The sequence below is a fragment of the Nerophis ophidion genome, linkage group LG15 (assembly GCF_033978795.1).
Source record: "Nerophis ophidion isolate RoL-2023_Sa linkage group LG15, RoL_Noph_v1.0, whole genome shotgun sequence".
Lineage (NCBI taxonomy): Eukaryota > Metazoa > Chordata > Actinopteri > Syngnathiformes > Syngnathidae > Nerophis > Nerophis ophidion.
In genome coordinates, this window is record NC_084625.1 from 27012110 (window position 1) to 27024816 (window position 12707).

At 38.5% G+C, this 12707-nt stretch overlaps 1 protein-coding gene across 3 annotated transcripts in view; it reads right to left on the minus strand.

The window, feature by feature from the left end:
- Window positions 1-1236: 1236 nt before the first annotated feature.
- The window catches only part of cntnap2a (contactin associated protein 2a), an 843773-nt gene continuing 832302 nt past the window's right edge, over window positions 1237-12707 (minus strand). For all 3 annotated transcript variants that reach the window (XM_061921961.1, XM_061921960.1, XM_061921959.1), the window contains 3 exons: window positions 10495-10761; window positions 5411-5482; window positions 1237-4290 (listed from right to left, as the gene is read on the minus strand). In XM_061921961.1, the coding sequence (XP_061777945.1) occupies window positions 4091-4290; window positions 5411-5482; window positions 10495-10761 (539 nt within the window). In that variant the 3' untranslated portion in view covers window positions 1237-4090. The remainder of the gene's footprint in view (window positions 4291-5410; window positions 5483-10494; window positions 10762-12707) is intronic.

Consider the following 12707-nt stretch of genomic DNA (forward strand, 5'->3'; position numbering starts at 1 on the left):
CCATGTTAAAAGTCAAGGGGAGAAGAAAAAATAAACGATCACTGCCGCTGCATTTGACTTGCTAACTGTAGCTTGTTGTCACTTATTCTGCAGACGAGTAATCGCAAGAATGATCCCTGGGATCACTAGCGCCCTCTACCACCAGGAGGCGGGAGAACAGGTGCCTCACACAGTGTGTCCGCAGCCGTATTTGAGCGGCAAATGTGAAAATTCAGCAATTTTGAATAAAGATAATCCAAAACTGGTGAAGTTAAATGAAAAAAAAACTTTATAAAGTATAATCACTGGATACATATAACAATTTAATAATTATTTTTTCTTTTTACATTTTTTTTTTCCCATGATGGCACGTGAGGCCCCGCCTAACCTGCCTCCCCTGACTGCACGTCACTGATTATATGCTGTGTGTATATGTATATATATATATATATATATATATGTATATATATATATATATATATATATATATATATATATATATATATATATGTATGTATTCAAAGCTATTAATGAATCCAATGGTACACAAAAAAAGTAAGAGTATTATCCAAATGTATACATTTTAAGGTAATTTTAATCATTTAATGAGACTTATTTGTAATAAAATAAATAAAATTTCTTGAGAGTAGTTTAATTACAATCTCTTTGTAATCTATGGGCGTATTAATTGCTCACACATTTCAACTAATTAGTTATACCAACATATTTTATTTTTGGCATACAATATTAACCTAAACTAAAATATAAAACAAATTAAATGTGAAACCTTGGTAAATTGATATGCAATAAAAATATGGATGAATTACATATCTTACAGAAAGTTTTTATTTTAGATTTTATTTATTTATAAATATTTTTTAGACAAAAAAAAGTGGTAAGTAAAAAATATGGGATTAGTCTGGTAGTGTACATGTATCAAACATGTCAGTTTATTTTCACACTGTTACATTTTTCACAACTCCTACTTATTTTTAAAATATTTTTTAAAACGTGTTTTTGTGGACATTTGGTCAGTTTTTGAGGCATGATAATATAAATCAATTGGGGCATTTATTCAAATCAAGGTAATTTTTTTATTTTTGTTTGTTACCAGGCACTTTTTACATTATAATATATTGTTTATCGGGTGTAATATTCTGGAATATATTTATTCAACTCAAAATCTGCTAAAAGGCCTCTTTACTTGTTTTGCTGTTTTAAATTTGTTGTGTTTTCATGCAGACACACACTAGTTAATAAAGACCAAACACTCTTTATTGAACTCAACAGAAATGAAAGCATTCGGTTATGATTTTTTAATACCCGGAGCTCCTTCTCATGTTGGAGCATGAAGATGTACTTTATTTACTGTTTAGTATGGAAAAAAGGAAAGTCACTTGTTTGCCTTTGTGGATTTGAAGTCTTGTTTGAGGCCCAAGGAGAAGGCAGAATGAGTTCCCTTGTCAAAATAGGCGACAATTTGATCACATAAACATCCAAAGGAAAGTTTTTGGCAGCTGGAAAATGCAGAAAAAAACACAAAACGGGGGAAGAAATACGTAATAATGCAGCTTGTGTGCTGAGGTGCTGGTTTACAGGACACACAGCCTTCATGCTTCACACACAAATTGTGATTCAGCACCAAGAAAAACATCCATCCATCCGTTTTCTACCGGTTGTCCCTCTTGGGATCGCGGGCGGGTGCCAGCCAATGTAAAATTGTATGATGTTTCATGAAGAAATAGGATTATTCAACTGAATTGTTCCAAGGGCCACAGTTTCACTTGTATTTCTATTTTGTACATTATCATTAAGTGGCCAATGTTGTCAAGTCAAGAAGTCATATATTAAAACAGAAAGATTACGTCTACGCTCGCCAAAGATCCATTATATGACAGGAGCACTCTGCTGTCTTTAAGGACCGAGTGCAAAATGCTATTCAAAGATCCATTATATAACAGGATTGCGAAGATCAAAGGTCCTCCCCCGCACTGTCTGCAGTTAAAAAAAACATTAGTCACATATCCTCTTTACGAGGAACACTCTGTTGTTTGAGGAATGGTCTGTAAATAAATGCAAACACTCGTCAAAGGTCGTCGTCATAAAAGGATAAGTGTTTTTAGGACCAGTCAACAAATAAAAGAAAAATACGTCAAAGATCCTCTATGTTACAGGGGCATTTGGCTGTTTTTTAAGGAACCGTCTGAAAATTTAAAAAAGCAAAAACACTTCTCAAAGATGCTCTATGTGGTGAGAGAATTCTGTTTTTTTAAGGACCAACTGGGAAAAAAAAACACAAAAATCTTGTCAAAGATCCTCTATATTGTAGGAGAAGTCTGTTTCCAGTCAAAACTCCTCTTTATGACAGCAGCACTAGGCATTTTTCAGGGACCATCTGCAATTAAAAAACCCTACTCAAAGATCCTATACGTCAAGAGAAAGCTGCTGTTTTTAGGGACGGCCTGCATATGAATTAAAAAACTTGAGTTACAGTAAAATCCTTAATGTGACCGGAACACTGCTGTTTTCAGGGACCATCTGTGAATAAAAAAAAAACACTACTTCAAAGATCCTCGATATGCCAAGTGCAAGCTGCTCTTTTTAGGGACTCTCTACAAATAAAAACAAAAAAATGTTAGTCAAAGACGCTTTGCTGTTTTTACGGACTGTCTGCAAGTTAACAAAAACACAAATCAAAGATCCTCAATATAAAAAGAGCACCTTGCTGTTTCAGGGACCTTCTGAAAAAAAAAAAAAAAAAAAAATTAGTCAGAGGTCCTCTATATGCTGTCTCTAGGGACTGTCTTCAAATACAAGATCCTCAATATGACAAGAGCACCTTGCTGTTTTCAGGGACCTTCTGAAAAAAAAAAATACAAATAAAATGATTCAAAGGTCCTCTATATCCCCAGAGCACCCTGCTGTCTTTAGGGACTGTCTTCAAATGAAAAACACAACAAAAAACACTTGTCAAAGATCCTCTATGAGAGAGGATCACTCTGCTGTCTTTAGACACTGTCTGCAAAAAACAAAACAAAAAAAACACCAGTCCATGAGTCTCTACATAACAGAAGCACTCTGCTGTTTTAGTCCCTAATCTGAAAATAGAATAAAACCCTGGTCAACTCTGTTGTTGTTTAAGGGACTGTATGTAAATTAACGAAACACAAGAGTCAAAGATCCTCTATGTGACAGAACTACGATGCTGTTTTACAGATATACTGCAAAAAAGTGATTTAAAGGATATTCATTCATTCTATGTTTGTACAGTATATAAAAAGGTTGAGAACCACAGGAGCATTGTTTTGATGGACATACAGTATTGTTTCCAAGAACATATAGTTTAGAAATGAAGTCACATTATTTGTCCAACCGTCCACCAGTTGAATAATTGGTCTGGGACCACAAGGCCAAATGGTTCAATAACTCCAAGGCACAATTTATGTTCCAGTGAAGCCAAATTATGACCTATCCTCACCTTTTTTAATGAACATTTATGTTTAGATTTCAGTTTCCTCTGACTGATTGCTTCAAGGGTGCGCTGACACTCGCCACCTCTCCGTAATAAAGACCACTCACAATTTGAGATGTAAGACTTGCGTGTTTGTTTGGCAACTGGTGGGTTCAAGTTCCGAATAAAATAAAACAAAAAAACAGACAGTTGCCATGTCGAGCTATATCCACGGACTACTCCATCATGCTGGGAGGAACAGCAACAATGCATGAGAACATAAAACTATTTGATACATACTGTATGTACTGTACTGTCATAGGCAAAAGTTTTATACATCATGTTTGACGAAAGAAAAACAATATGTTGTTTTGGCGTCATTTTTTTTTGTTAAAAAAATTAAAAGGAGACTCTGCTCTATCACGCGAGCCAGTATATAGAATTATCTGTAAAGCACGATACAAAGGACAAGCCAGTTAGTATTTACATGTCAGTCCTTCATCTTTTCTAGTACTCTGGATATAGATGTATATAAAACACATTTTTACACTTCGCTCTCCCTCCCTCTTTGGGAGATTATTGTCCTGGGAGTCATAGTCACCACCTCCACCTTGGTGCTAACGTGTGGTTCTCCGATCCACTTCCTGTTTCAGAGTCTCGTTAGATGAACCACTCTTTCTTCGACTCCTCGATGGTCTCCGGGTTGTCCGTGCCGATGATGGCCGTGTCTGCCGACTCGCCGGCGGGCTCGGTGGTGCTTTTGGCCTCGTTGGTGTGGTAGGTGCCTTTGTGGCGGAACATGTAGCGGATCAGGAACACCAGCGTGCACAGGATGGTGAAGATGACCACGGCGATGATCCCTGACGGAGAAGAAAAACAAACTTCAAAGTCATTATTGTACAAATATGATCCATCCTTCCATCCATTTTCTTCCGCTTATCTGAGGTCGGGTCGCGGGGGCAGCAGCCTAAGCAGAGAAGCCCAGACTTCCCTCTCCCCAGCCACTTCGTCTAGCTCTTCCCGGGGGATCCCGAGGCATTCCCAGGCCAGCCGGGAGACATAGTCTTCCCAACGTGTCCTGGGTCTTCCCCGTGGCCTCCTACCGGTTGGACGTGCCCTAAACACCTCCCTAGGGAGGCGTTCGGGTGGCATCCTGACCAAATGCCTGAACTACCTCATCTGGCTCCTCTCCATGTGGAGGAGCAGCGGCTTTACTTTGAGTTCCGCCACCCGGCGGAGGAAACTCATTTCGGCCGCTTGTACCCGTGATCTTATCCTTTCGGTCATGACCCAGAACTCATGACCATAGGTGAGGATGGGAACGTAGATCGACCGGTAAATTGAGAGCTTTGCCTTCCGGCTCAGCTCCTTCTTCACCACAACGGATCGGTACAACGTCCGCATTACTGAAGACGCTGCACCGATCCGCCTGTCGATCTCACGATTCACTCTTCCCTCACTTGTGAACAAGACTCCTAGGTACTTGAACTCCTCCACTTGGGGCAGGGTCTCCTCCCCAACCCGGAGATGGCACTCCACCCTTATCGTAAAAATACAATACCCAAAACCAGTGAAGTTGGCATGTTGTGTAAATGGTAAATAAAAACAGAATACAATGATTTGCTCATCCTTTTCAACCTATATTGAATTGAAAGACAGGGTACTTGACGTTCAAACTGGAAAACGTTTGCAAATGTTTTGCAAATATGAGCTCATTTGTAGTTTGATGCCTGCAACGTGTTTCAAAAAAGCTGGCACAAGTGGCAAAAAAGATTGAGTAAGTTATACCCATGATTGGGTATAAAAGCAGCTTCCATGAAATGCTCGGTCATTCACAAACAAGGATGGGGCGAAAGTCACCACCATACTTGCCAACCTTGAAACCTCCGAATCGTAGGAAAGCCAATTTCTTTAAAATGCTGAAGAAGATGACTGTGATTAAAGTTTGGACGTCTCTGCTATAAAACAGACTTTAATTACCTCCAATGATGGCTGAGTCTCTGTTGACTCCATCAGGAATGACTCGCTCCTCGTTGAAGGGGAATTCTGCATCTGAAGGGGAAAACAACAAAAAAATAGAAGTGGTTTGTGAAAGTTAAGGAGCTTAGGTTTTAGTCTCCTGGTTGACCAGCCCACAGCTAATTGTGTAGCTCTATAGACAGTATGGATAATCATGACTTCCATATAGAAAATAAACTGTATTTCTTAGTATCATTATCACTGGAGGAGAAGGCTAAACATGTTACACACCGAGAACAAAATAGGAGCGGGCATGCTAATACCGAAGCTAATCGCTAAGCAAGCTTTAAACAACACCAAGAAATAAGTGCTTAGTAAAGTTTAAGATGCTCATATGGAACCACATTGCAGCAGAAAGTAATAATAAATAATAATAGTTAATAACAGAGAGGATATTCAAACTATATTGCATTTTCACAGCAAGTACACAACATATGTATTTTATTTTCTTAAAATTATTATTTTTTGTTTTTGTTAATGTTTACTTAGGGAATAATTCCCTGGACACAGGAGGACTTAGAGGGTAAACACCACAGGGTTTAAACGATTGGTATATAGTAGTTTTTGTGTACTATTGACCTTGTTTTGATGAAACATTTGTATGCAATAAAAGAGAAAAAGGAACTAGCTTAAATATTGTTTTGACACTGTCAATATCACCCATCATGAATATATAGTGTGACGCTTAGCTGGCATCCTGGCGGTGTTTGCGTTCTCCCGTGGGTGCAACGAAGATGGACACAGCGTACAGGTAGGAATAATAATTTATTATACAATAAAACAAACTAAAAACAAAGGCACTAGACAAAACAAACAGAAAGCGCTAGTATGTAAACTAGGGACATTAACTGAACAGGAATAGCGTGGAAGCTAACGAGTAACAAAAGTAGTCTGTACCACAATGCAGGACGAGCGACGTCAACTGTTGCGTAGAGGCAAATGAGAGTCCAAGAAAAAATGTCAAACAAAGGCGGTCTTAAATAGAAGACATAATCAAGAGACAGGTGACACTAACGAGTTACCATGACAACAGAAACAAAACAGGAAGTGCCACCGGGAACCAAAGACGTCAAATACAACACAGGGTGATAACAAAACAGAACAAAACCCAGAATATGACATGGTCCAAGACGTGGACCATGACAATTGAAACATGTAGAGTTAATACATGTGATCGATATTGGTATTAGGATCATGAATGATCAGTATCGGCAACATGAACACCGATCATGATCATCCAATAATTTTATGAATCTCTGTGAGAAAAGTCAAGTACTGTGAAGTCCGGACTATCAGCCACTACTTTTTTCCTATGTTTTGAACCCTGCGTCTAATAAAACTGTGCAGATAATTTATGGCTTTTTCTTTGCTGAAGGACGTAATGCGAATAGTTAAAAAAAACAAAAACAGAAGAGACAGAATAGGTTTGGCATTGTTTGTGCAATGGCATCATCTTTTGGGTGAGTTTGGTCGCTGCAGGTGCTGCAGTTCGCTTAGCTTTCAACTGGAAGTACAAGTGTCGTTCCGTCCAAAGCGTTTCTACTTGTATGGATTCTTCATCCATCACTCAAGTTTGTAAGTTTTACAATATAACTAAAACAATCCATACTTACTAAACCGTCCCATGTGTGATGTCTGTAGGAGTGCTCTCATGCATAATTGTACGTGCTATCATAATGTAATCAAGCTAGCGTCGTTAGAATGGGCTAATTTGCAAACACAATTACAAGTGTTCGTGTTGGTATTACGAACTTACAATGGCATTCTTTTTGAATTGTCTCAGTTTCACAAATTCCTCAGTAAATTCACCAACATTTATTGACTCTGTTTAGCTGATTGGACAGTTAGATTCCGCTTTTTTTAATCCTCCATTTTATTGCCGTGTTACAGGCACCATTGGGAAACAATCAAGGTATCTAAATAAACATTTACAAAATCTTTCTGTGTAAATAACAAATTTCACAACGTATATAATCTTTGGCTCATTGTCTGGTGTGACAAATATATGGAAAAATATATATTTAAAAAAAATGTAGTGGGTGTGGCTTACACACCGGTGCAGTCGATATTCCGGAAACTGCAGTAGTTTGGATACATAGAAGACAAACTAGAACAAAAGCATTGATTTGATACCATCTGGTAGTATCAATATTATGTGCCTTCATCTCAGTATGATCTGATCCATACCAGCTAGACAGACCTGCTCAGTATCTTCTATGTGAGCCAGAGATTCTCACCCAGTGGGTCGCTGATCTTTGCCTGGTAGGAATGTGACATTCGTGAACAAATTGAGTCTTTTTAACAACTCTTTTAGGAGAATGGTGAGACCTGATTTGCAGTTGCGTGGCTTACTCGTGCAGCTCAATAAATCAGAACATGGTGCAAAAGGTAAATGATCTCAAGAGCTCAGTTAAGACAAAGAGACCGATTAAAGGCCTTTGCTGTTTGGGAGTGATGTGGTCCAAATACATTAACCTTGGACCAAAGACTTCATTTTAAGAATGTAAAGTGCTCCCAATGGAGGGCAAGTAGCAAATCCCTCATTGTTTCATGAAACATATCAATGGCAGGATTAGTACAAGACAGCGTCCACAATATACGAGATCCGATTATACATTAGTGCCATCGAATGGCTCTAAGTATAGAAAAATGCCAAGCAGAAAATGCTGATACTGTATCTTCAGGGGAAAGCTGACTCTGTTTACGGATCTGAAGTGTAGATCAATGGGCTTGATAGATTGGGAGCTGGCTCAGCATTCCCAACGATACTGTTGGCACCAGGCCCAAGAAAAATTAGTGTATCGAGGATGATGCCAATACATCAACGACTGCCAACTTTTCTGAGCAATGGAACGGTCAATGCAACGGTAAAATTTGTGTATGAGTGTGTGTTCGTGTGTGTTGTTACATATAAGTTGTGCATTCATTTTCAAATTTTTTCACCGAGTCCCATTTGTGGCATCACCTATGGGTTGTTTTCATACATGTCATTTAGAATATCTCTAAAGTTTTAATAATTAGTTATTAAAAACGGTCGATGCCTTATGGGTAATTGCTTGCTAATATTTTATGATTGAGGACGACCATGTTTTTCATCCAATCTTGCTTATACTTTACACACATTGATGAGCTTCAAGCACACCTGTGATGTGAAAACCATTTCAGGTGAGTATCTCCTGAAGCTCAACGAAAGAATGCCGAGAGAGTGCAAAGCCGTAATCAGAGCAAAGGGTGGCTATTTTGAAGAAACTAGAATATAAAACATGTTTTCAGTTATTTCACCTTTTTTTTGTTAAGTTCATAACTCCACGTGTGTTCATTCATAGTTTTGGTGCCTTCAGTGACAATCTAAAATGTAAATAGTCATGAAAATAAAGAAAACACATTGAATGAGGAGGTGTGTCCAAACTTTTGGCCTATACCGTATGTCTAGCTTTTGTGTGCTTAGCTGTTTTGTAGCTGCTAGCTCTTATAGTGCGGCCTAAAACGTATACTCTTTGTAAATGACTTGCAGAAAGGACCAATCTTGTGTGATTATTGGAAGACATTTAAATCTTAAACGGGAACATTATCACCAGACCTATGTAAGCGTCAATATATACCTTGATGTTGCAGAAAAAAGGCCATATATTTTTTTAACCAATTTCGGAACTCTAAATGGGTGAATTTTGGCGAATTAAACGCCTTTCTATTATTTGCTCTAGGAGCGATGACGTCACAATGTGACGTCACCTAGAAAGTCAACCGCCATTTTCTCAAACACATTATAAACATAGAGTCAAATTAGCTCTGTTATTTTCCGTTTTTTCGACTGTTTCCCGTACCTTGGAGACATCATGCCTCGTCGGTGTGTTGTCGGAGGGTGTAACAACACGATTAGGGACGGATTCAAGTTGATTTACGTAGAATGTGCATCGATTAGCACGGCATGCTAATTGATGCTAACATGCTATTTAGGCTAGCTGTATGTACATTTGTAGCTATATTTGCATCCAGCCTTTCCCTCCACCCACATTTAATGCCAAACAAACACTTACCAATCGACGGATTTAAGTTGCTCCAGTGTCACAAGATGCGAAAGTCCCGATCGTTTGGTTTGCACATTTTACGGGCGATGCTAAGGCAGACATGGCACAGAGATTTATGGATATCCTGCAGATGCATTTCCAACAATAAAGTCAACAAAATCACAAAGGTGAGTTTTGTTGATGTTATTGACTTATGTGCTAATCAGACATATTTGGTCGCGGCATGACTGCCAGTTAATTGATGCTAACGTGCTATTTAGGCTAGCTGTATGTACATTTGTAGCTATATTTGCATCCAGCGTTTCCCTCCACCCACATTTAATGCCAAACAAACATTTTCCAATCGACGGATTTAAGTTGCTCCAGTGTCACAAGATGCGAAAGTCCCGATCGTTTGGTCTGCACATTTTACCGGCGATGCTAAGGCAGAAATGGCCGAATAGTGTCAACAGCTATTCGCTCAATAGCTTCAGTTTCTTCTTCAATTTAGTTTTCGCTATCTGCCTCCATACTCCAACCATCCGTTTCAATACATGCGTAATCTGTTGAAACGCTTAAGCCGCTGAAATCCGAGTCTGAATCCGAGCTAATGTCGCTATATCTTGCTGTGCTATCCGCCTGGATAGCATGTATATCACTGGATGACGTCCCAGGAAAATGGACGGTGGCTTCACAGATAGCGAAAATCTGGCACTTTAAAGCCTTTTTTCGGGATATTCCACGATGGTTAAAATTTTGAAAAAAACTTCCCCCAAAAAAATAAGCCACTGGGAACTGATTTTTATTGGTTTTAACCCTTCTGAAATTGCGATAATGTTCCCCTTTAACGACTGTCCAGCTTTGCTGAAGGTCTGCCTTTATCGGAAAATTTAACTAGATGCAAGCTGATATCAGCGGATATCGCAGGGATATCCTACATCAATATCAGATTGGGACAGCCATACCCTGAATCAATAACATCGAAACTGATCACGCATTCCTGTGCAAAAACGCTCACTGCATTGATGAACTCCTGACCTGTGTTGTCCAGATGCCAGGGGTCTGTTGCGGCCGACATGGGTGGGATGGTATGAGGTGATGCCCCGCAGTTGGACTCCAACAGTTTCCCCTGGTAAGACGCAGGCGAAGCAGCTGCAGTCGTCTGTGTGGCTTGCGTGCTAATGCTGCCGCTCCTCAGCGCTGCCTTGAGGGGGGCGACTCCGTTGAACTGCACCCGGGACAAGCAGCCGATGAAGCCTGGTGTGTTGTAACGCTCAATCACCAATGGGTCCACGTGCCCAGTTTCTGCAGAGAGGGGGGGGGGAGAGGACACAGAGCATAACAGTACAATCAGTACAAACACACTTATCAATCCTACCTGGGGAAATATGCAGACGAGTGTGTGCAAAAAAAGGGTGAAGGAGGAAACCACACAGGAATGGAATACAGATAAGTAGCATTTTTATGAATACTGATTACAAATACAAAAATGCTCTGTCTCATGTATGCGTGGACATGTGTTGATCCTGCAGAGGCGCAGCCATGAATACTAATAAGCTGTCTCTTTTGGGCTCGTCTAATAGCTTTGCATGCAGTGTCGGTGAAAAGTAAACAGCTTGAAAGTGCTGCTTTTTAAAAAAAAACATTGGTATTTTCTATTTACACTGCGTACTTCTATATTTGATGGGCATATTTACAATATAATTAACCATAATTACTCATGTAGTCATCTTGTTTACCCAACAGCAGAGAGTATCAGGCGTAATATGGGGGTAGATTAATATTCAATTAAATTTATATATTTGATACAGAGACTGCACACATTTATAAACATTTCTATAAATATGTCAGTGTTAGCTACAGAGCTGATTCCCAACTGTTGTCCCTGGAGAATGTATAAGATGCCAACAATTATTAGCAACAAAATAAAACCAGACAGAATCATAACAATACAAATAATACATAAAATACATACTAACATACATATAACGCTCAGAAACAATTGCATAGGGATTAATGTGGAATGTGGAATTAAATGTTTTTCTTTAAAAAAGTACTACAAAATATATATAATATATAAATACATTTGTATATAATTCCCCGCAAAATAATTAGATTTCTTTAAAATAGAATACTAATTACTTTATGTATAACAAATAATACATTTTATTCTTCAGGATAATAATATTAATGAAAATTAATTTAGGCAAATAAATCTATATTAGCCAGACAAATTAATCTAGTAAAATGTGTTAAAGTGATATAAAGAATGGTATAATATAATGTTGGATATATATATATATATATATGTATATAATTTTTTATTAGCGGATGTCATTATGGCAGCAGCTCTGAATTACTTCAGTAATTGGTTTGATTAATCAAGTAATCGGATAAAAACATTTTTTTTTTAGCCCCGACGCATATTTAATGGGAGTTTGTTGAATTAAACATCATTTATTTTGCTTTGCCATAACTTTCATTATTTTCCCCTTAACATTGAAATTGAACTTTTAACATGTAAAAACAGCAGTCACACACCACCGTGCTCATATGCGCTTTTAAAGCGCCCCGTGCAGAAACAATGTCAGTGTATTTTAAGTTCCGAGCACTTCATGCGGTCTTGATTTTATCCATTTTTCTAGTTACATTCATTAAACATATTTTTGTTTTTTTTCGCAAATTAATCTATTTAAATTGATGAGTCGTGGCAGCACTATGTTATGGCAGAAGAGAACCTATTATAGTTATTTTGGGTCCCCAGGAAGGTAGCAAATTGCTCATTTGAGCTAAACACTCTGGAAAACACTGCTGTAATGAAACATAATTATTATAATGTAACAAGCATCTGGTAAGCATGTGTGCATGGGCAGGGTTGCAAACAAGGATTTAGAGGTACTAAGATGATGTCATCTGTGGATATTAACAAGTCATTCTGTCCTGTCAACACTCTAATCTTGCATGCTAACAATCCATTCTTCAGGCTTGCCTTTGCTCCTCAGGGGGATTTGCAAACTAATCAATATCGCATGTACAATAGCACCGAACACATAGGTCATGATTTCAACTTGGTTTGATGAAATATGTCATCAGTTATGATTGCACCGTGGTCCCCATAAACCAGGGGTAGGGAACCTATGGCTCTAGAGCCAGATGTGGCTCTTATGATGACTGCACCTGGTTCTCAGATAAATCTTAGCTGACATTGCTTAACACGATAAGTAACAAATAATTCCTCTGGTAATCACAGT